This window comes from Syngnathus floridae, chromosome 2 (assembly GCF_059516105.1).
Source record: "Syngnathus floridae isolate MCC-2025c chromosome 2, RoL_Sflo_1.0, whole genome shotgun sequence".
In the NCBI taxonomy this organism is placed as follows: Eukaryota; Metazoa; Chordata; class Actinopteri; order Syngnathiformes; family Syngnathidae; genus Syngnathus; species Syngnathus floridae.
In genome coordinates, this window is record NC_142414.1 from 19,304,166 (window position 1) to 19,329,692 (window position 25,527).

General features: G+C 42.2%; 1 protein-coding gene across 3 annotated transcripts in view; it reads left to right on the plus strand.

The window, feature by feature from the left end:
* plxna2 (plexin A2) overlaps window positions 1–25,527 on the plus strand; it is a 223,704-nt gene that overhangs the window by 120,955 nt on the left and 77,222 nt on the right. For all 3 annotated transcript variants that reach the window (XM_088368793.1, XM_088368794.1, XM_088368792.1), the window contains one exon: window positions 25,048–25,182. In XM_088368793.1, coding sequence (XP_088224919.1) covers window positions 25,048–25,182 — 135 coding nt within the window. The remainder of the gene's footprint in view (window positions 1–25,047; window positions 25,183–25,527) is intronic.

Consider the following 25,527-nt stretch of genomic DNA (forward strand, 5'->3'; position numbering starts at 1 on the left):
TGAGAATCTTGGCGAGGAGATGCAAAAGAGGAGCATACAAGTTTGTTAGGAGACAAATACACAACATGTTTTTGCAGTTTCATGTCATTGTCTCCAAACTTGCTGGACATGTGAGTTAGTTAGACCTTCAAATTCCAAAGGACCTACTTAGTAGGTCAAAATGTACTTGTCGCATTGTCAAAACTCATTTTGCTGCAAACCACATCGACTGTCACCTCGTATGATGTTTGCATTCCAATTCCGCAATCACACGACAGCTTCAAGATGTCTGCTAAATATTATTCTTACAAATCAACATAAAATCGTCCTTTGACTTTCTAAGGTCAGTTTCGACATCAATCAACTCCAAAGGTCCTCTGATATATTGTGAAACGCTCAGTTAGTACTCCCACCTCCCACCTTTCATTCTCCGCAGCTTTTCCATTAGCCGCGATGCTTGCAGGCCAAGCGGCAATCCCTTATAAGGCCAGTCAAAGCCCCGATCTGGCCTCTTATTTCCAAATCAGATCTTCCAGTAACAGAGAGGGTTTATAAGGGATCAAGCTTGGAATGTCACGCTGCCTCTCCATTGGCTGGGGAGCAAACCTTCAGCGAAGCAAACTTTTCCTCAACCCGAGCTCCCATCCTGTATTTTTTGCTTCCTCTTTTCGCCGCTGCACATCAACCTAAACCATCTCTCTAGTCTCGCTTGTGTTCAGGGGGGTTGGGAGCAGATGCAACGCACACTTGCTCAGATGGTTGCTCACTTTTCGCCAGTTGCGTATACAGAAATGCAAACAAAAGACTAAGCCACGTCTGAGCGCAAGACAAAAAGAGGAGCGCGGTAAAGCCACATCGTACAAGTCTCCAGCAAACACTCTTAAAGCACCCTCGGAGGAATCTGTACTCCGGCAGCCATTGTACTCAAAAGCCCTTTTTTTCCTTTGCCATCCTCACATGGTTCTTTCTGTCAGTCTCTGCTCACTCAGCATGTTTTCCATTACAATTTGATGTTTCCACAGGCCTTTCCCCTTCCTGCACAGCTTAAATATGCAGCGTCGATGCGGCCTATGTGAGCGTGTGGTTTGTTGTCATAGAGGGTCTGTTTCTGATTAGAGCCCACCCTCACTAAGCATTCCCTTTGCCGCCACATTTGGGGGGTTTTGCTTGGCAACGTGAAGCGTCAGAGAATCTCATCTAGGCCCTAATTGTTTTAAAAAGGCCGGCAGTGGTGACTTTCTGCTTGGCTCCTTTTGACGTGTCTTTCCGTCCTTTGTTCGCGTTGCGTTTGAAAGCACGTTCTCGCCGGGTTCCTCCCTCCTCTCCCGGGGTGTGACACGCATACACGGACGGATGAAGGGATGAGATGGGAATCTCATGTAGCCTACAAGGCTTATCTCCTCTGGGAGCTTTGGCAAAGCTCATTAACCTTACGGTAGTATCAGCATGCTTCCATTAAAGGGAGACACCTGGATCCCGAGGGCCCAACAGGGAAATGACACGTCCGGTCTCCTTGTTCTCCATCAGCTTCCTTAACACCCTTGAGAGAAGGACTCATTACACCCGAGTCTACCCGGCTCATATATTGACCCTGGGGGATCCTTCTTGTAATGGTGGCATTTATTGATGTTGAAGTGTTGACTTTTCTTCCCACTCAGCTCTACTGGGATCTTCCTTGTGACTTTCCAAACTAATCCTGATGCCTAAAGACACCATATCAGGAGCACAGAGCCTATGGAGGATGGACTTTTACGTGCGTTTTCTATACTAATTATTTTTTATTGCACAGTCCTACCGGCTGAGACTGAGTCCCCAGTTGACCTCACATATGTGTTCTTGAAATGAAGCCAGGGTACCCAGAAGGACAGAGAAGATACAGAGATTCATAAAGAAAATCTGAGGAATATTCCAAATAAGTGTCATTGTCCCAAGACACCTTTATAGGAATGTATTTCATAATCCAGATCAACACAATCTGCTCCTAGGAGGCTGGTCAATCAAAAAAAAAATTGTAAAAACCTTTAGAATAGGATAAAATAGAATAAAATTGGCATGAGCTCATAATAGTGTCTAACGCTATAGTCAAAGCATGCGCCGTCAAATTTCAAATTGATGTTCCCTGTGACGGCTTTCGTGAAAATTTCAAAATTATTTCCTCAGTGTTACTATTTTTGATTCCCTCATGTGCCTTTTGTCGGTAATTAAAACATCTTTGCACTGTTTAGAAGAACTCAAAAGTGGTGGATAGTGAATACATGGATAAGGAGCGGCTTTGACATCCCGTAGTTCAACTGGAAACACTGTAAGCCTCCGGTTCACTTGCAAGTCTCAGATTAGCAAAAGTCCTCTTTAGATCCGGGTCGGCCATTGAAATGTATACTGTGAGTAATTGCCAGTGAAAAGCCTAAATCTTATTTGCTGGTGTGGGCGATGCATCCCAAATCTGTGTCGTGGTTCCCTGGCTGGCGGTGCTTAAGCAGCTTGGTGAAGACTTAGCCTTCCTAACGCTCTCACCCGTCCACTTGCAATACGGCGGCATGCAGATAAGCAAAATTCCAAAAGTACGGCGCCACCTGGCCATGCTACATAAATGCTCAGAAGATCAGATGATATGCAGATGGCTGCTTTTTTGCTGGCTGTCCATGTTTAATTTTTAACATCTCCCTGTGTGCTTTTCCCTTCACTTTTTCCTCCCATCTGTCCTGCCCTCTCCCATTTTATCACTTGCACTACCTATTCCTGGCTGTGAAGCATCCCACTGCATCACATCCCTCTTTTTTTTTTCCATGGCACTGACCTCTTTGTTTCCTCCTGCCGTCACCTTCTCCCTCCTCCGCCTTCCCCTTGCTGCTTGTATTTTTACATACGCTACGCACCCCCACCTCATCTCTCCTTTCTTTTGAGCAAAAACTGCATTTCATCACCGCAAAGAGGCTCAAAACTAGGAAATAAATGGGCTTTTAAAGGTAGCGCACATTACAAAGCCACTTATTCTAATCTAGTGTGGAACATATGGGCGGCTGTCTGACACTGGACTCAAATGTGGACTGAAGCCAGTTGTGGAATATTTCGAGGCTATTTTATTTAATAAGCCTCTACTTTTGACTTGTGTGTATGACTTTGTCCACAAAATATTTTGCAACGTCTCATTCTGACCAATATGAATGGATAAACTAGGGAGGAATTAATCTAATTTAGTGTCATAAATCAGATGTCCAAATGATTTTTCTCATAGGAAATAATATAAATTATATGTTTTAGTGTCTAACAGCCAGCATTTTAAAACATGTATTCGCTGCATTGGCAATGTTTTAAGTAAAACGTTTTTAACTGTAGCACTTGTTTAAAAAGAAGTTAACCATTGTTGAAATATACAAACATTAAAACACTCAGTCTCAACATTAAGGCCTTAGGTCTGCTTTTGGGTGCCCCCCCAACACACACACACACAGACTCTGTGTGTGTTGGAGGTCTATGTGGCTTTCATTTTTCTATAATTGCTCACTCACTTATTAAAATAATGTCACTCGTATAAATATTTGATGTGTAGATTCTTACAGGCCACCAACGTGATTGTTAAAGCAAGTCAGCAAATCCCGCTCCAAGCCATCTTGCTCTATTTGTCAAAAGCACTGATCCAATTTTGGAATGCAATCCTTTGATGGACTCAGGGACGAATTTCCGAAGGTCAGCGGTGAGCCAAGCGGCGGCCCATGGTCAACACCTGAGTGGAATGTGGCCAGAAAAGCTCTTTACTCATTGCGCTTTCTGTCAATGGAGAGATTAAAAATGACTCAAGACTGGCGCGCATTCTCCCTCAGCATGCGCTACTCGTGCTTTTAATGAAATCCGTGTTACATTGTGCTGCTCACTGCGTGCCTCGGTCTCCTCGCGAAGCATGTTAGAATGCCAAGCAGCACAATAAGTGCTGACACGAGATTCTTTTTCGCCGTCCCTGCGCAGGTAATGGCTCGTGCTTGTGCCGCTGCCCGCGGCCAGCCGGAGGAAAAATGACATTTACTGCCAGCGTAACTAGCTCATTAGCTTCTTTCTCTTTTTGCGCACCAATGAGGATGATGACGGTAGCGCTATGTTACTAACCCGTTCGCTTGGCCCGAATCTTTTTTTCAAACATGATTTAAATATTCCCATTATTTTAGGAAGTGGCTTTGTGTTGCTGTTGCTGCATTTAGATTGCAACACTGAGTGAATACGGTATAGTCATGCCATTCGTTGTTCATAGTTAATTTTGGCCTTCTCCTCCCCACATTCAGTGAACTCATCTTTTATCTGATTGGCTCTATTGTTCAGAGCACTATTCAATTTGGGTGTCCTGTCCTCAAAGACAAGGGGCATGATTACAAACACATGCACACACACATTTATGTCTCCAGACGGCTACACGTCATAAAGATGTTTATTCATTTGATTGGAGGCATTGATGCAGCACTGAAAGTCCTAAAAGAGATGCACTTCAACCAAGATAGCCCGTTCCACTGCCATTGGTAGCCCAACAAAAGTGGTTCAGTGCAGATTGGTAATTTCGGTACTGTTTTTAGATGTGCTAAAACTGAACCAAACTGCAAACATTGCTGTTTTTGAGTCGTCCAGCAAACTTTTAGTCAAGCCAGATTTCAATTTGCATCTACCACTGTTAGTCGTGCATTGAGCGACTGTCAGCTCCCAAACGGTCATCTGAAATTTGATCGCCCATGCCAGTAATCTCACGGAGTTACAACTCGCATTTTAATGTGCAAGTCTTTCCCCCTCGCTGCTCCTGTGCAAAGTAAATAAACATTAAGGTAACTCGAGTTTTAAAGGGTGTTGGCGCCTGGGTCAGTCGTGAATGATAAGGGAAGCACATTGCTTTATTGACATTGATGTGTTTAGTGTTAGGATTCCAGTTTACAAACAAAGGAATTGTCTTCTTGATTCGTTTGACAGCAACAATTTTCGGCTGTAGCCTATCCTAGCTGACGTCAGGTGGGACATGCAACCCTGAACCGGTCACCAGCCAGTCATAGGGCACATATAGAGACGAACAACCAGTCCCACCCACATGCACACCGTCACTGAGCGGGAATCGATCCCATGCTGTCCGCAAATAAGTCAGCAACATATTGTATATATTCTTCTTGCTGTGGCTTATAACACTTCACTATGTGTCTGTTAAGAGCCATAGGGAGGTGTGAGGTGTGTGAACTAAACAGTCTGCGGTTTTTCTTCTGCCATCCCATAAGAAGTGGCTTATACTGCACACCTCGAAATAAACATTCCCTTCTCCACCTTTCCTTGTCAATATGTACCCTCATTTTGGACAGTATGATGAAGCACTGTGGCTTCTCCGTCTTGACCATAAAATGAATTTCAGATATTAAACACCCCCCTTCTCCTGGAAGAATTCACATAATTTGTTTTTCTTTGACGCTATTTTTGAATTTGCTGCAGTGGTACCAAAAGTAGTGCCCAGTTGGATCCATCTGTGCCTCCCACCAGATCGGAAGTAAGCAAACAATGCAATGCTGGCTGAAGCTGGTTTATTTAAGGTCTTGCAATTCAAAATGAAAACGGGCATCATTATTGTTTAAGTCGCTGCTAATTTAAGACAGTGCAAGTGACCCATCTTCTTTTTCCCGACTGCTTTGTTAGCTCAACGTCTGCAGTTTGAGCTCTTAATGACAGCCTTTCACTTTTTGTAATGATGGCGGGCGCATGTGCTGGCGAGCTCACGTGGGAGACCTTATGTCTTTCAGCGGTCCCTTTCTGCTTTGTTAGACATAATTTGTGTCTCTAAGGAAATTTGGGGCATTCTCCTTAATCCATCATAAGAAAAACAGTATTGTTACTTATATAGTGTTTTGACATGCAGTTCCTCTTCAAAACCCCAACCACAGTCAGAGATCGACAGGCAATTAAGTTGAAGATGTAGCCTACCTCTCGTAGCTGAAATCTGAAATATGACAACTGGTACCAAGAAACTGATAGGCTCAACATGTGAACGCAGCCGAATGTGTCCAGCAGATGAAAACAAACATTGACAAGGTACCAAAGTTAAAGATGCTTATTCATCAGCTGCAGGAACCACACAATGCTGCTGTGTGGTAAACTTCATTATGCCTCCATCGCTTCAAGATCATTTTGACAGTCGACCTCCATTCATCCTTCGCAAACTCACTGACTTGCACATTTTTCCTGTAGAATCTATTCTAGCCTGTTCATACTTTCTGTAACGCCCTAAGACCAAACCAAATGCCTTGGCCCTTCGAAGGCACCTAAGACTAACTTGCATCGGCCACCATGCTGATAGTCAGATGTCCTGATATTGACCACTTCTGCATCAAGTTGGGTGATTTCTAATCGCCCAACCTTTGCCAGTGGGTCAGACAAGGTTCTTCAGTGAAACTAAACAGAAGATTCCAGTACCGGTCAGGTGAGGCTGCATGTAGCGTTTACAAGTTCTAGGTGGCTTTCAGTCATCTTACCTTAAGACCCAATCCCACTGAGAGGCAAACAACTCCAAGTGAGTTTGAAGGCAGCAAATATTGCCACGGATATGACAGCTTGTCAGGTTTACCCATCCCGCCGCCCCGTGTTTTCTCACAACCCATTTTTTCATTTAAACGGGACTACCATAGTCGCTCAGAACACAACAGCATGGCCCACACCAATGGTGAGCTGTACTGATGTGAACATTACACGAGTCAAATTCACTAACAATCGAGCATTCATAGAATGGCGACAATGCATGTTGTTATCCTAGCCTCTCAGCATGAACTCTCCAAGTGTAGTTAACATGTATGAGAGTGGATTAACATGGAAGCCTCTCTCCTCAGGCGCACTTTGTCACAGATCTGTCAGGTCTCTTGGAGACCCTCATAGCACAGCGCTCTCATGTGTCAAAGGAGACTGCCGTGAATTCACATTCACAGGCTCATGCATGCGCACAAACAAACCCCAGCACGGCTAGGGCATGGGTCAGGGCTATAGTTTTGCATCTTCAGCTCAACCCAGAGACAGATTTACTGAGGCTGAAGCAAAGCAGCACACGAGGTCTTGGTGTATGTCTCATTACAGCACTTCGGAAAAAGAATATGATTGCAACAGGCAAACATGGGTCGTGGTAGTGTGATGGTTGGGGCTGCTTAGCTACTTCAGGTCCTGGAGGACTTGCTGTGATTGATGGAACCATGTATTATACTCTTCACAGAAAATCCTGATGGAGAATGTTTGGCCATCAGTTTGTCACCTAAAGCCGAAGCGAATTTGGATTCTGCATCAGTGCAACAATCAAAAACAGATCAACAAGTCAACTTATGAATCCTTCCAAAAAAAGCCCCCAAAACTAAATGAATTCTTCAGAGTGATGAAGTTAAAGTCCACACTTTAATCTGATTGAAATGCTGTGCCATAACCTTTGACAGGCCATAAATGCTCAAACTCCCTCCAGTGTTGATGAATTAAAGCAATTTTTCAAGTGACAAAGATGAAAAAAATGGGCACTTATTCATACCACTATATATACGAAGCTTAGCAATCAAGTTTTGCTCAACATATAATGATCATGTTCACTGGCAACATGTCATTTGTTGGCCATTCTATGAAATGAAAAGAGAGCCGCATGCTGTTCTTTTAGTTTGCTCTTTGTGCTTCACTCCTGTGGCTATTTAGAGAATATCCAAGCTCTGATTTGTGACCATTAAGGCTAAAAGTGCTGCGTATTGACTAATCAAGCTACACAAATCGCCAGATCAGCTTCTTCTGCTTGATTGATCTTTTTACAGCTATCAAACACCCCTGCTTTAATTTGCTAATTACACCCTCTGATCCCTTAGTCGCCATCTGTTGTTTGATGCCTAGCGTTTTGCTGCCTCACTGAGCCCCGTTTCAGTTTCCAACTCACTGTTTGTGCTGTCCCGGTTGAGTAACTCAAAAAGTGCTTTGGTCACACGAGGGGCTGGCTGAGTAACTGCACGGAAAGCCAAATGCTTTTGTCAGGTCTTATTGAAGAGCGAAAGATTTTTAAACACAGATAATGAGGTGATTTGTTTGTAGTTGTTACCCTTTAAAGCCAGTTAGGAGCACGAAGAACAATGACATACGTCATGGTGTTATGGATTACGGAGGTCAGTCATACTCAACTGAATGATCCCACCTAAAGATGGTTAGTTGGTGACCTCTGGCATCTGCAAGGATGCTTTCACAACCACGGTTTTTATTCAAGGGTCTCATTTGGTCATAGCTGTAAGTTCAGCACCAGTATGTTCTGTAAATCTGACAGACCGACAGATATGGCCTTCTAGGTTTTACAAACACAAAATTTAAGTGCAATATAAAACAGGATATCTTATTTTATACACGGATGAATGAAAAAGATCTCAAAATGCAATTTAAGGCACATCCTATTCCTTTAAATATGCTGCCTATTGGCCTACTTAAAGCTCGGTCTTTGTGACATCTCTGTGTTCACATTGAGGCAAATATGAAGGGTTGCACATCAAGCCAGTAAGGTTTGGAGGAGTTATAATAGATTAAATCAAATCAAATGGGAAAAATATAGGCAATGTCCCACTCTACCCGATTCTCTAATGCCCATAAGCAGCATGTCAACCTGGGCCCTCCCCCAGTGCAAAGTTGCCCCCCCTGCCCCCATTCTCTAAATTCTGAGAGGGAGGCACATGCCCGGTTAGTTCCACCCAGCAGTGTGCCTGCTTGTATTGAGCTTTCACTGGAGATTATTGTTGTTGAATTATGGAGGGCCTCCCTTTTGGACCCATCTGTGGCAGGAGCTGGAGGCAGCAGCAGTGGGCCTCCCCGCAACTGCTGAGGTGTGACGTGCTAACCATGCCGCCCATTCTGGCTCCACCCCATCTTTAGTAAACTTTAAACATCTGATGCTCTTGGGTCCCTGTTTGGATGGCAAAGTACAACACCATTTATAGTCATTTGCCTTTTGGCTGCTTTTACAAGCACGCCCGCGAAAGTGTGAGATGGACACATGAGACGTATGAGGGGGATCAGATGTGTTTTGTGTGTTTGAGGGTGGGGGGCATCCTCCCTTTTCCATGTCGTTGCCTGTCTGCTCAACCTAGTCATCCTGCCCTCAGGATGCTGCATTCCTCACGTCCACCTAAACCCAACTGACACCCCCTAAAATCACCCCAGCCCCCACATGCAGCTGTCTAGCCTGAACCCCCCTCCCCCCCCCAGACCCCATGCATGGGCTCATTGAAGGGGGACACACGGGGCTGGAAGACCCCAAGAGACTGTAAAGCATTTATGCATAAATAAATGTTTGCACGCTTGTACACACACGCACACGTGCACTTTAATGTATGTGGGATGGACGCACTGTACGCAGATTCAGATCATATCTCAGTGACACACTATTGGCTGAAGCAAAGAAAACAATAAAAATCATGTCCCAAGTTCCCTCTTCACTTTTCAGTTTTTTGAAAATATGAACAAAAGTAAGCTCAGTTTTGACCTTATATGACCCATTTTGCCCTGCCCCCCTAACCAGACGCTTTACAAAAAAAAAAAGCATATGGCATCCGCCGCTCTGAATTATCACCTCTGAGCCCCCAAACACATAAAAAATTGTCTGGGGACAACAGTGGCAAAGTCATCACGCTTCCACATTTCCTTTGTCTGTAATAAGCATTTTAGACAATTAAAAAGATACAGACAACAAAAAAATTAAAGCTGCCCAGAACCCAGATTGGCGTTGCTACTGTCTTGGCTGCCAGGAGACTAAAGTCCCCTAGTTTATTCTGGCATGACAATGCTTTCTTGTCTTTCTCGCCATCTGTAGTTTTGTCTGACACATCGCGCTTTAGCCGTGGGACGTTTTACGAAACATTTTTGAATATTTTTACTACTCCGACTCAGCAGACAGAAAATTAGTAGTAATTTAACAATATGGTGTGCAGCTATGATGTCTATCACGTGACACAAATTGGATTGTTAGTACAGTGATTGCGGAAATAGTTTGTTTTATGTCACTTAATTTTATAGAAATTTAATGTTATCCTATTCATATTGTCTACTTTCAACAAGAAATTCCTTGCAGTATACCCTCTTGAACTGGTTCAAACCTTATCAAATCATCTCGTAATCTCACCGAATCAAACCAAATCGAACTGTTAAAGTGTACGGTCCTTGAATTGCTTTGCAGCCCATGGGTCGAAATGTGTATCAAATCATTTATTGGAATGATGCACACAACTAATCTGCTCTTTTTGACCTTCTCACATGACACTACTTTAGGTTTTTTACGTCGGTTATCGTGATGAATTCCATAACTATTTGGGGGACTCCCCGCTGCCCCCAAATGGTTTGTGTCTTTGTTCTAGCCCCTTTGTTGTTGATTGTGTCATCGAGGGAAATGTGGTTTACACAAGGAAGACAGCTAGCGTGCCGTGTGGAGATATTCGCTGCCTTTGACAAAAAACGCATTTGATTTCAATCGCTGACTTAGGCTTCAAGAGCACAGCGCTTGCGGCTCACTCATGTTGAACTCTGACCTTTCCCTCATAATAAAACCTTGGAGGAGGGCACGCGTGTTTGTGTGTGTGTCTCACCCGTCTGGCCCCACGAAGACGGAAAAAAAAAAGAACTCCCCGCGTCTGCCAAAAACCGTTAGCTAACTAAACAAGCGTCATTGGTCCTTCTCTTCTGTCTTAGTCACTTCCCACATATGGACACAGTTAGTCTTTTGTCATCAGGGGGACAAAGACGGGGGGAAGTTAGAAGGAGGGCTAAGAAGATAATATTTTAATGTTCTACGTGCTGCGAAGCTGGAAAGCAAAGCCGCTAACATTGTCAAGCATTAGTGTGGTTAAAATAAAAAAAAAAAAAAGAAAGTGATGACTTTTCCAGAATTAGGTTTAAAGGCCATTTGTTGGGATAACAGGAAGCCACAGAGCTAAGGGGGATTTGATTCACACAACCCAAACACGGAGCCGTCTGGCCGGAGTCTGTGGTCTTCCAGATGAAAAAAGAAAAAATAGTTTGACATGAGGCCTTTTAGTTGTGTCCGTCCCGTGTTTGACAGTTCGCTCTTCAAAAGGATTAAAAGACCTTGAATCGTTCCCAAGTGAAAAGCGTGAAAGCAGATTAGTATGTCCGATTAGCAGGATGATGTCACCCCTAAACGTGCTCATTACACGGAGGTGCAACAAAGACAAAATGACACCCGTAACGTGCATCCTTGTTGTATTTCACACCAGTTTCACACTTTTTTTTTGGGGGGGGGGGCAGTCGAACGTCACCTTTTGATTCTCCAAAAAGTCTCACAATTTTGAAACAGACTTTTGGAAGAATACACAGCTTGAAATGTAGAGCACACAAACGCTTTGATGTTGAGCCGTCATAATGTCTGGAGAGATGTCAGCATATTACGCCAGTCTCCAGCTGAGCGAGCATCCAAATAATCAAATTTTCAAGTGCCTTTTGCTTTCCCTTTAGATTTTTTATGATGCCCCCTACGAAATGAAGCAGTGATGGCAAAGAGCAAAACTGGGATGGCGACTATAAAAGGAAATGAAATTTTATTGAGTCTCACTGCAACTACAAAAACAAAAAGACACGCATTTCCATTAGTTTCTACTGAAAAGAAAATGTTTCCAAATTTGAAATTGGAGGGAGACCACCGCCCCAAAACCGGTTTATTTTGACCTTAAATGTTCCCCTGTAGTTGATTAAAGTAAGACATAGGTCACAAAAACTGGTTCACTTGAAGGAAGCCGTTAATCCCTCAGGTGATATGGGCATGAGTCAGTCAGGCTAGACAGCAGGAAAGATCATGTTCACCCCTCTGAGAGTCTATCAGAGCACAGATAGTCTCTGTGAGCTGCTCTGTGCACACTGAGACGAGCTGTCACAACCCTTTAGACCCAGCGGTGTGTGCATGTTTTTGATAGTAGAAAAACAAAATTTGAGTAATTTATTTTTATTAGTTTTCCTTGAATTGTTCATGACTGAAAGTGTCTGGTGACTATCTCACCTGAATTCAGCCGAAAGGACAATCTTGCCAATTAAAATGCAAAGTAAAATGATTCATGTTTTAGGATAAGGAGAAATAATACTCTTTATACTACTACTTAACAAAGACATGTAGTTATAACAAAATTAAATGGAATATAAAAAATTTATGATTTACTCATTGCTTCTCCTTCTGGTGTGCACAACTTGGCCACCGAGGGCAGTATAATACAGTCCTGCAAGCAGAGACAAAGAAGCCTTTCCAAATACTTTAAGTAACTCAGTCTGTCGTTGTGTTGTTTAAAACTTTATAAAACCGCCACATAGATGCTATGTTGGTTTGGGAATTTTCGTTAGCATTAAGCTAGGAAAATGTTCTAAATGCAAATAGTGGTTGTTTTAAATACTAAATGTGTAATTTAGTTTGTTTTATATTTAGTTTGACAATGAATTTGTGGGTGTGGCATGAGAACAGCTTGAAGCCAAACTGAATTTGAATTCTTCCCGACCTGCCAAACTGTTGCTTATTGTAAATTCAGTTTACTCCCCCTTGTAGTCGGAGCCAAAAAACATTTTGTGATGTAATATTCAAAATTCTAAAAAGCTGACACCTACTATATGATGTGTGGACATTGCCAGCTATGGAAGTAGAAATTAACATATTACAAAATCAAACCCTGCGGCATACATAGCCAACTGTATACTGGGACAACCCAAGTCGCCCGGCTCAACGTCATCACATCACTGTGCGTGGAAACACACAGAATATCATTTGCATGTAAATGAAGAAGCCGTTGGTTGAAATCCTTAAAGTTCAGCCCTGAAGGGGCATAGGTACTGCTTTGATGTAACGAGTCACCCTCTCTGCAAACACGTGATTATAACACACTGTTTTAACAACTTTGAAGTGTAATTTTTGTTACCCTGGGAAAACGCATTGATCAAGGATCCCATCAAATGATATTTCCTCCTGTGGTGCGTCTTGCACATCCACGGTGGCCACACACACAGGCAAACACGCAGACACACATGCAGGCTACTGACCGGCACTAATGCTCTAATGGCGCTGTCCTACATATTTGCTCCGCAAGTGTCTGTTGGCCACTTTTTGCTCAGTCGCTGCATGCTGGAGGCAGACTTGAAGAAGATGGGAGAAGGTTGTCTCCAGGCTGCAACTTATTTCTCCTCGCCCGTTGCCACTCTAAGATGACACTATTGTATTTTGTGAAGGATTTAATTACATTAACTAGCATAACAAGCAGGGCAGTGTCCCCTAAGTGACTACTAGGCCAGAAATGTTCAAGTTGACAGTCATCAACATGTTTTAGTGACAAAAAGCAAAGGCTTGAAGTTAAGGGAATGGTTTGTGAATGACTCATGAGGGCCACCTTAGCCAGTTACTGGCTCCCGTCAGAACCTGACAGAACAGAACCGAGTTGAGCCGAGATGTCTTTTGTGTGGGCTTCCATTCATCCATTTGCCCTTAAATCCTTCAGTGCTCCCGTCTGCATGTGGAAGAGTGAAACAGACGCTTTGTGGTTTGATGGAGGTGGCTATTGACCCAGTGAGGCGATGAGGATGGAATACTAATAGACTTAATGGAATTAATGTGGCTGTCACTCTTGTTAGGTGGGCGGAGCTTCAAGCTCCTTCCTGGCTGATGGGGTTTTTTTTCTTTTTATTAACTGTTATTGTTACCTTCCTATTCAGCATTGATTCATGCCGAGCTGCATCCTACTGCTAGTCTCTTGTAAAGCGCCCCGATCCGCTTTGATAACGGCGCTTTGTTGCAAATGTCATTTGTTCATTCACTTATTGATTTATAAAGTGGCTGTGATCCATTTGTCTATTTTTCTCCTGCCATCCTTGCGCACAGGCCAGGTTTGCGCATTGCACATGTGCACCACCTGTGTTTGTGAGTCAGTGCGTGTGTGTTTTTGATTCCTCGCCCCAGGCAGTCTGTGTGTTTGTGTGTGTGTGTGTGTGTGTGTGTGTGCGTGCGTGCGTGTGTGTTTGTGTGTGTGGTTTTGATATTCAAAGCAGTGTATTTAGTGCCACCAAATTAGCATACTTTAACTGGTTTGCTCTATTCCTGCCAGATCGAGGCTGGCATTGAATTCTGGCACAAGATTGTTGAGCAATTTTAAAAAGCTTTAGAGGAGATTCATAGAGTGGCTAACTCGCACACGAACATGCGCGGTCCTTATTCAGCTCAATCAGACTCTTTTTATGCTCATCATCTATCTACAGTGTGTATTCTTCCACTGTGAGTCAATTGTGAGATTATAAAATGAATACCAGCCTTAGTTTAAATTTCATCTACGTCACAGAGAAAGATCATTTTTCATAATCTTTTGTCGTTATGTTAAATTTAATTTAAATGTCAAATGTACTAACGGTATCAGTATCAGTGAGTGCACAAAAAATTTATACTCATATTGATTAATCATTGAAATATGCATTCCGCAGTATCAACTTGACATGCTTGAATTCTGCAAACAAAATGCTTCATTATCAAACTATCCCACTTTTTTAAGGGATCTGTCAGTCTGTGTTGCAGTCTGTCTCTCTGTCCATCTATCAAAAGCAGTGACACTCAGACAGTCCAGTGATACCCATTTTCAGCTGGTTCCCCACTGATCATATTAGCACAGGTTACCATGACAACCTCCAGAGGGGTTGGTCTGCTTTTCTGAAAGCATGTTGAATGGGGTCAGACAATACAGGCTACCCCCAATCGTGGCCTTGCAAAGGTCTGATTGGATAACCCGGGCCCCCCCGCAGTTCATCTCACTTTCTTGTCCCCTCTTACAGTGCTTCTGCTGCTTAACAAGGTGAGAGGTTCACCAGTGTTGTTTTTTCTTATCCCAGTCTCAATGGGCTTATCAAAAGGTAGTCGATTTCTTAAGGCAAGAGGCAATAGGTTGTGACATCGCCATCTGTGCTGCTCTGTTGTGGTATGCATTGGACTAAGGATAATGCAGCCATTAGTTTATTTAATGCATATTATGTTGTTATGATGATGTAATTCTGGGTAAGGATAAGTAAAGCATTCAGGTTTGCCCGGCTCCAAAATCTGACAACTCTGAGCTATGAAAATGTTGTTTCCACAGTCAGGACTAAAGCTAAAAAATAGTCTTCACAAACGGCTTGTACCAAGCTAACTCAATGACAATGTAACAGTGCGAATACGGCACCAGACATACATAAAATATACCTAGTTAAGAGGTTTATTCTGTCTCCCTGGCTATCCATATTTCCGGCAGTGATGCTTTTCCCCATCCGCACCCTTTGGTCTTCCTAAGGAGGAATATGGAGAACATACACGCTTGCAGGAGTTTTTATAAAAGATGACCTACATTATCACAGCCTTGATGAAGAAAGACATCATTGGCTGTCGAAGGCTTCAAGCGATCTAAAGTTAATCAACCATTCGCTCATCAGCCAGGGGAATTGTTCCTTAATAGTTATATCAAACGCTACATGAAATATACAGTGACATTATTCAAGATCATACAGGTATGACGACATTATGCTTGTGTTTCTTTTTGCTGTGAATTTCAGCTGATACTATTTTGCATGAAATAGCTGTCGTGTAGCATTCCTACACATTTAAAAAATGTCCAGCCTGAAATCCAATCTAAGATAAATAGGGTTTATTGACAAACTTGAAACTATTAATCCTTGCTCTATACTTCTGTCATTTTTGTCTCATAGTGACTGATACAAAATTGTACTTTTTCTAATTATACACTATAATATATTGTATTTTAATCTGAATTTATATTGGGATATTTATTGCAAAGATGACTTTATTTGGTCCAAATTAACATTGAACTAGGTTATGATACAGATTTAAATTATATTTAGTTACCAAAACATTGTATTTATTATAGCAATAGTGGTATTTTAATGTTATTTTCGCAACCCTTGTCCTCGATTGGCTATTACAACCATATTGCGGCATCATCTGTTTACATACAGCATACTATACATAGAGTTGCTTCTCCATGCAGACACTTTTGAATACTAAAGAGGAACTCTAGCCATCCGTTTTTTCTCCCCATGGAACTCCTTGGCCCGCATCCATCACGAGCACATGGCCCTCTGGTAGGTGTTTGGAGCTAAATATAGACCTCACATGGTGCTTCATTCTTTTGCTGCGATGTTGTAATGTCTGTGTTTGGACTGACTACTATTCAGGCCTGTTTTCATCCAAACATGGCTTCCGTGGTTTCTGATTTTGAGTCGACGGGATATTGGGGAGGAGGCGGGGGAGTGGGGGCTGCAAGTGAAGAGAAAGTGCTGGTGTAATCACGTTTTAGGTTGTAAGTTACGGCACCGACGGCAACATTACAGCACTCAAATGGAATTGAATGGCTTGTGGACATGATGTAGATGGCTGCTCGTCAAGCCTTGGTGAGACTGTTCCAGAGGATGTTTGTAGAAGCGGATTGGCTAACGTGGTTTGAGTGGTTGGCTCATAACTTGCAGCTTATAGCCCCCCTTTCTTCTGCAATCCTGTGTAGTATAGAAAATGGATGGATGGAATAAATTTGGGTGGGGGGTCAGACATTGGTCTATTCTATTCATGCCGGCCATTTAAATACACTAAGTCAGGCCCCGATAATGTCATTATTAAAGGTAGTGTTAACACTATCTATTTCAAAAGTATATATCAAACTCATAGCCTTTCCGCATCCAGTAGCTTTCAGCTTCCAAAAGGTTGGCGACCCCTGGACTAAAGCGTTTCCCTTCAGGGTTAAGGGTAAACATTCTCCACTGTTCACCAGTTAATATTATGACATTATTTGATTGTTTTGATTATTTGTTTGATTTTATTGCATAATTTTACAAAGCTGTACAGTTTTAGAAATGTTGTTTTGAAATTCCAATTTTATACTTTTTCAAGTTGATGGTCTATTTAAGTCCCACAGGTCACGGTGATGCACATTTCATACCATTGGTAATCACTCTAATCAATAAAAATAACGTTTTGTCTATCTGTGAACTCTGAATGGTACTTTTAATAGCAACACTAACGCAATTTTCTTTCCTTATCACTTGTGTCATTTTCTGCACCAACAGCTCTTGGTGCATCAACACTTTCACGGGCAATCAGGCCCGATTGAATTGTATGCAATCAGTGGTTATTCCATCTGATCATCCTCCGCCCGCCCGCCTGACAACTCACAATCACACAAGCCCTGGCTATAAACGGGCTTAATTTGTAAAGTGGAGGACACTGTTAAAGCCCTTTGAGTCCCTAAAAGGTTGAAATACACTGTACTGTATTAAAAAAGCCCATTTATCCTTTTAAGCTGATGTGTTCTGATACTGACGGAAATCAATACAAAAAGCAAAAGGTCATCACATGTGATTACTTGGCTACAGAGTCTTGTCTTCCAATCTGGCATTCATGAGCGAAGATGTAAAGTAGGTTAAAGACCTTGTGCGCAAAGCTCGGAGGCAAATCGATAAGCTTTATGTTGCCTGGCCAAAAATATGAAGTAATTACTTGGTATTGACTAAAGGTCATTTCAGTAGATATAGTGGCCTTGGAATTTGTTAAGAAGAGAATTATTATGCTCGAGTGTTGATTCAGACCAAAACAAATTACAACCCTCCTAATTAGACCAGGGTTATAATAGTTTGGAATTTTCCATTATATTTTATTTTTGACTTGGTTTAGTTCGTTTTAATTCATATTACAGCTTTGTTGTACATTTTTTAAATCAAAAATGCTGTTTTAGTTTGGCTTTACAATGGACAACTGCAGTATGTATGTATTTACATTTTTGGCTTCAATTTATGACAACGTCATCCTCTGTAATATTTTGTCGGGAATGGAAAAAAATATTGAAGGTTTTCTAGGGGTGCACAAAGAAAAGGTCAAATAGATGTTTTTTATGTACTGTTATTCCCCCTTTACTGTTTGCTCTCTCCACACCCCCATGTTTCTTCCTTGTATCACCACGTAAAAGCCTCTCCAATCAGAAGCAGGCTAACATATGACTTATGGGGATCGTATCTTGCACTACAGAAATGCTGTGCTGGTTCGAAGCATCTCACACACACACGCACACACACGCACAGCGCAATTCTGCACAGTATTCCCTACTGACACACAAATTCTTCAAGCTGACAGCAGTGATGGATTAGATGCGTTATCAAGACAGAGCGAGACTTTGCTGTGAAGGAAAAAGAAAGAAAGACACACAAGAAGCGGCCGTAATCTGTATTTTAGTCCATCTGAAGTCAAGAAATACAATAGGTACATTTGAAGGCATGTCTGTGTGTGCTTGGTACATTGTAACTATCAGGTTCTGTCAGGTGATTAGATGCTAGTTAGCATTTTATGCTTCTGCATTCTAAAGAATCATTTTATCCATTGTATCCAGTTGAGTTTTGTTGTGTGTTTGTAAACGCATGTATTTATAGCAACAGATGCAACTGCACCATCAGCCAAAAATGGTATCTTCCATAATGTTTTATGTCAAAAGGTTGATGAAATTATTGTTATGTCCCCATATTCAGAATAAAAACCACATTTATCTCCACATAGTACGTTGCGGTTATCTATGACTATAGGGGTGGAAATTGGAAGATCCAAGTTCCTAGAATTTTATTACTTTGCAATTGGTTGTTTGCTTGCCTAATGATTCCACTTGCCTAATGATTCCACAATTCCTTTTATGTCAGATACGTGCAAAGGAATATAAAAACTTCTAACATGCAACTTTTTGTCATTTATATCAGTAGTCTTCGATCACATATTATTATTATTATCATCATCAGTAGTGCACAATTATATAAAAAAATAAAATATATAATTTATTATATTATTATTATCATGATTATTATTGCAGCAAAACATATATCTCCAAAAATGTATGTTGACCAGGTAGAAATATTTATGTGCAATATTGTACTGGTTTAAAACTCTTTGAATATTTAGTTCAAGCTATTATATCGTACCAGCAGGTATTTTTGGGAATTTCCCTAAGCATGAACACTTTAACAGATGTTTAGTATTATAAAGTCCTGTGGTAGTTAAGTCAAAGGTGGAATCAGTACCCATACAACATGCTGTCATCTGTCAGTGTTTGCAGCTCCCAGCAGGGTGGACTGACAAGTTGCCTACCAGCTCCCCTCACAGTTTGATGCAAATCTTCGGTGGCATTGTCACACAAACACAAACACACACAGTCACCGCCATTGAAACACCCAACCTTCGGTTACAAAATTATACTTTGTGCATAGCTGAGGTGTAAAATCAATCGTGAGTCAATTTTTGCCTATCAGATATTTTAAGTCGCATGTACGTCAGTCAACAAGACAAACCGTCAGTTTGTTAACATTGGAGGTCAGGGTGTTTTTTTTTTTTTTTTCGTTATTCTACATTTGTTGAATTACATTATGGTCAAGATAGCAAACTTTTATCTCAGTGAAAATACAGACTCCTCAAAGCTGTCACATCTTTGGCACTTGTCAATCTCCTGCAGGTTGTTAATCTACAATACAATTTTTGTTTCGATCGCGCTTTCACTACAGCTGTCGCCGTGACAAAGCAGACCCTATAACTAGCCATCACATTCATTGTCTTTTACTATGGCTGGGCACAATTGCTACCGACAAACTCTTTGGAAGTGCTCGGTAAGGCACAGTTATTGTGATTGCTCCAAATCCTTCTGACCTGTCCTTTTCACAAGCTTCACAACATCACTCGGCTTTATAAACGAGACGTTTTCCTCAGCTAAGCCTCTTCTTTTGGATACTGTAAGTGTCGGGTGTCCGTGCATTGAGAGGAAAAAAAAAAAAAAGAAGGAGCTGTGTTCTTTTACAAAATATGCAGTAATCCAGTGTGTGGGATTGGGAAGATAAGGCAAATGTCTCTCACTTTGACACCTAAAATGGCTGAACTGGATTAGTGCCAATGCAGGCGATACGGTTGCCGCCACTCGTGGGAGTGGGATTTTTTTTTTACGCAGATTCTAAAGTAGTATAGTGGAACACAGAATACAATCAATTCCACAGTGGTGGTCCTGACTGTTTGAATTTAGAATAGATTTTGAAGTTAAAAATTAAGAATGGCCTTTATGAAGTGGACAGCAAACATTTGAACTGAAAGGAAAAACACCAAAAGTCTCTAATGGTAATTGAACTCACAAAATCACAAAGGAAACTCACAAGGAAAATCAAAATTTTGCCTCAATGTAGCTGTAACACCAGAAATTAATAATGATACGTATAGTATAAAAAATAATTTTTGGAGGTTTCAAACAGCCTCACCGACTACTGCAGCCTTTTATTTACACCTCTGAATAAGAACTTTGTTAACACCGCCTCCACGTCAAAAACTTTACTCTTCTTCATATTTAGATGCGATTTTTTTCGCGGGCCAAATCTAATTACACTGCGAGCCAGAATCTGCTCCCCTTGACTTAGATGGTCACTAAGCTGCTCATGGTTCATCATGCACGGCAGCAGTTTCAACGCGTCATCCTTGCTGGGCGACATTCAAGCTTCCACTGTTTACCTTGTACAGTATACTGTCTGTACTATTCTAGGACAAATTACAGGTTTTTCTGTCTTTGCTTTTCTTATTTCCTGGTGTGAGGTGTCAATGTTGAATGTCCTCTATATCGTTGTTTGATTGTGGTGAACCTTTTGCGGCTTACAATCCGCTTGAGTAGCCAAAACCCGGTGGCCGAGTGCTCGCCTCCTTCAGATGACTGTGTTAATGTTGGCAGCCACCCACGTCCACCAGCATCCACTTGCAAAAAAGCTAACCTTCCTCAAGGCCAAGGTGAGAAAATAGATTTTTCCGAATCTGAAAAGCAAACATCGCTTTAGGTAATGGTGAGCAGCCGTGGTTGTTAAAGCAGAAATATTCTTCACAAACGAAGAAAAGTGTCCACTCAGCCAAGCTGCAACATCAGCCAAGCCAAGCGTCCCGAAAACGAATCAACGCTTTGTCATAAGTAATAAGAAACTTCTTGGAAAGCTCAATCAGTCTCACATCGACACTGTTATTTACATTTGAATAAATGGAATACATTTGCTTGCCGCAGGTTATTTTCTTTTTATCTGAGAGTGGCAGCCTCCACGATGCAAAATGCAGACATGCATTTCAAGGCACTGCTACTTTTGCTTTTATTTATTGCTTTGCACTCAGCAAATTGCTTCACACAGTGGGGGAATCACAGTCTGGCTGCCTGTTCAAAACGGGCAAGGGCAGAGGGAGCGGAAATGGAATGTGAGCGAAGGCCAATCGGAATTGGAGTTTGGTCAACCTTCAAACGGTTCGGCGGGGTGCTTACATACTCTGATCAAAAGCACCCCTCTGGCTCTGGTGCCTGTAGCCACAAGGAGGGTGCCTCTGATGGCGCTGCCATGGCTTTCCTGCTGCCCATCCCATTGGCCCCCTAACCACTTCTTGTCTGCCATACAACTGATTGTAGCACGGTTATCAGTGTTATCACAATATTGCTAAAAGAAATGACGAAAATCAAATGAACGAGAAACCTGATGCACTTTGACTAATTGTTTTTTGTGACCTCAAGCTTGCGGCAAAGATTTTTGTGATCTGATCTGTATGCTGGGTGGCACGATGGTGCACTGACTAACTGGGTCTAACCTTTCATTCATTTACATAGTCATAAAACATAATATTCTGTAAGCATTGAAAGATCAGTCGGAATGCTCTAAATTGGCTGGCACTCAATCGGTTCTTTCTCTCTTTGGTTAAAGGTAGGCATTGAAAGTGTTAACAACAAAAGTTGTAAAGAGTCCTTAACCGCTGTTACCAACAGAAACAGTTCACTTCGTGTGAAAGCTTCTTTGGATGTGAGTCAGCTCACTTCACCTAACTCCTGATTACTAATTCTTGTCATGCAGCAAGTGAGGGATTCAATCTAAAGTAATCTCACAGTCTCTGTGGTCAATAGAAGCGAAACATGATATTTTATGTCCTTCGAGACTTTCGAGTGCTCTCTAGACATAGACTGGCTAATAGCCGTAGTCTATGAGGATCACGGGGGATCACCTCGCGACACGTTGGGTGGCTCTTTGGGGTTGTGTTCTCCCAAAGCAGAGGGGCGGCACAACAGAAAAAACAGCCTTGACACCCAGCGTGTAAAATAAAGCCTAATGGGGCGGAGAGGAGATGGTTTGAGGTAGAGTTAATGGAGGGTTTTTTTTGGCACTGGATTCACTTACACAGGTACTACAAGATGGTAGCATGAGAGTAAGGTGGTGTGGTTAAGAGTGTGTTTTGCACTGAATTATTTTTGGTCCAGTGGTCCGGTAAACATTGGTTCCTCCGTTTCCATTTTCCCCTTGCACGCCTGTTTCGCCCACCCAGAGGTGATCCTGTGGAACGGCTTCACATGCTACAAATATGCCCGCATGGCCGTTGGTATGTGTTTGTGTCTGTGCGAATGAAACATTTTTTCCATAAATTACAGTTACTATAAAAGATCAACTTGGTATTATGAATAGCAACTGGATGTGGGTGTGTGAATTGGTCAAGGCCAGGCAAAGTACCACAAGAGTCCGTAGGTGTCGAAAAGCTTTCCTTTCCTACAGTTTTATTCACATTAAAGCATTCCACAAACAAGCTAGAAATAAAATGAGAAAAATAAAAGCTTTGATTCTCCAATAAATCAAAACAGAATGTAAAGAACATTATGATGGGAGTGGATATAATGTCACATTAGCAGGAGTCCCTGTATAGAAGCATCATAAGTGCCACAACCAACTTTTCATTTAATATGACTAATCATCATCAGTCTGTGTGTGTGTGTGTGCGTGCGTGGGTGCGTGTGTGTGTGTGTGTGTGTGTGCGCGCGCGTGTGTATGTGTGTGTGTGTGTGTGTGTGTGTGTGTGTGTGTGTGTGTGTGTGTGTATAACTGATAAACTTGAAATTCACTGTGGGGGTGCCTAGTGTTTGAAGGTCAGGTGAGTTGTGATCCTTGGTGCCTGCTTACAAGGACACACATTTCTGCTCCTACAATGTACGCACACTTTAGCCATGTCGGACATGCTTTATGGACAAGATGGCACTCCCATGACCCCGCCCCCCGCACGGCCACAGTGTTCACACACATATGGTTTTCACACGTCGTATTGTTTTATAGCGTTGAGATTTTTCATAGTCGGCAGACTACTTCCTGGTTGATGGAGCATTATGAACAGATGGAAACTGCCGTTATGATTCTGGTGGATGCTTTCAGTGATGCTATTGTAAAAATAAATACAAAAGTGTAAATACAATGAAAGTAAATACACAAAAGTGCTCCCACCCTCCCGCTGCATCGTCTCTTGACTGACTTACGACCTTGACGTTCCCCTCTGTGATGCTTTATTGAGTGTCGGCCTGCTTTCTGATGCTGTGAGCATTTGAATAGATGGATGAACGTTCGGGCGCAGGGATGCTGGCGGCCATAGTCGAATGATAGAGCCATCAGCTTTCACGGGGGAGGGAAGGGCCGGCGATATTTCACATGAAGAGACATCCCGTATGCGTCGGAAACCTCGTGTTGCCCTTTAAGATTTACATTCGTCCATCGAGTTTGGGAACTGTGCTGGTATCCGGTTACGTGAGTCTGTGGGGGTGAGGGGGTGGTTATATGGCATGGCTATTCCCACTGTTTTTGTGGTAACTTAGCCTGTAGTTCCAAGTTTTATTGGGGCTAGGCCATCATCCATCAGGCCGATGGAAGACAAACAGAGCTAAGATTTCTCAAAGGCCTAATAATATCAGCTAATAATTTAGTGGTAACCCCATCCTGCATTGCAGGGGTCAGCCAGTCACCTCCTCCTTGAGAGTAAATCACTAAAAGAAAAAGTGAATGCGCACCAAGCATACAACTGCCCCCCACCTACCGCCCCGCTGCTCTTTCTTGACAAGATTTAAAGACCGTTGACAGACTCTGCAGATGGAGACAGTTCCCCCACCCTTTGCAATCTTTAGTTTCACTTTTGCAACAGCAGACGAGAGCGCATTTTAAAAGCAAGCACACACAAACAGGCACACGCACACACAAGGAAAAAAAAAACAATCCCGGAGCTTTAACTTGGCTACTGTTGATGCCTTTCGGGCTTTTGACAATGTGGAGTACTAATTAAGTAGATTAAACATATCTTGGCACTCTCAGATATTCTGCTAATCAGTGCAATCAAAAGGGAAAAAAAACGTTTTTTTCTTACAAACATTGCCTGTGTAGAATAAGATGAGGAATACAATTTGCTTATTCGTTAATGTGGGTGGTGTTAGCAAACAAGATTTGTAGATGTTTCTTGGCAGTGTATCATGCAGTATATCATCTCTTACCCAGAGTGTGATGGGTTCCTATATTCAAGAGCGAGCCCCCCTTTTCTTTTCATTTATTATGAACATGATACTTGATGGAAAATCTATATTTACCATTGCATCCTACTAGGTCGACTCACTTCTTTGGAGCTTTAATTTCCTCGGTGCGGAGAGGTCAGTTTACTGATTTCAAACGGCAAAAAAACAGACTAAGATAATGTCAGCCGTGGAGTGGAACAAGAATTTTTATTGTCACCTTTGTACTAGTATCTAAGGGGGTCCAGATCTGATAGTGATATTTGATGTCAGTTTGACATCGCCCAAAAAACCTTTGGGATATATCAATCTCCTCCTAAATTTATGATATTAGCATTGATTTACAAGCAGTCCATTTCAGATTCTGCCCCTATTCTTCTATCCAGCGATGTCTGGACCTAGCATGTGGTTGGATTTATGCTACCCAAATATTTGGAATTATTGGGACATATTTTCTTATATCTACTGTTGCTGACTATTGTTCTTTGTTTGAATAGTGTCACTTGATCAGGACTCAAGGCCAAAGCACTTCAAATTGCTTGTCATTCCTCTCAAAGTTCCAATTTTCAAGATTTTTTGACAACCTCTCTGCTCAATGTCAAAGAAAGAGCTCCTCTGTACTATTGATGTAATTAGCTTTTGAAAGACATTTGACAAACGATTGCTGCAGTGCACCGGTTACACTTTTTAGGCCGTCCGTGTCCTTAATGCTCTTCATTGTCTTTCTCCTTAGATTCGCATTGACGGCCCTCCTCATGGAGGTGTCCAGTACGAGACGGTGTCCATCATGAAAGACGGCAGCACCATTCTCCGAGACATGGCGTTCTCCCTTGACCGCGCTCACCTCTTCGTCATGTCTGAAAGACAAGTAAGTGGTGCAAACTCGCAGCGGTCTTTGCTCGCATTTTAGTAAAAAGTGCGAGCAGCAAACGGATACCGCCTTGGCCTCCCCTAACAACATGGGTACAAATCGGCTATAAATAATCTGGGTGGCACAGCAGGGGACATTGTGGCAGCATTTGATAATGAAGGCGAACAATGAGGGCAGGCTGGAAGAAAGAAAAAGATGAGGAAGACGAGTGATGCAGAGAAAGAAAGAGAGAGACAACTGAAATGAAGGGCGACTATGTCGCAGAGCCTGATGAGAGAAAAAGGGATGATTGTGAAAGGGGCCGTTGAGGTCGCCCGTGTACTCGTCTTATCAAGCGACACA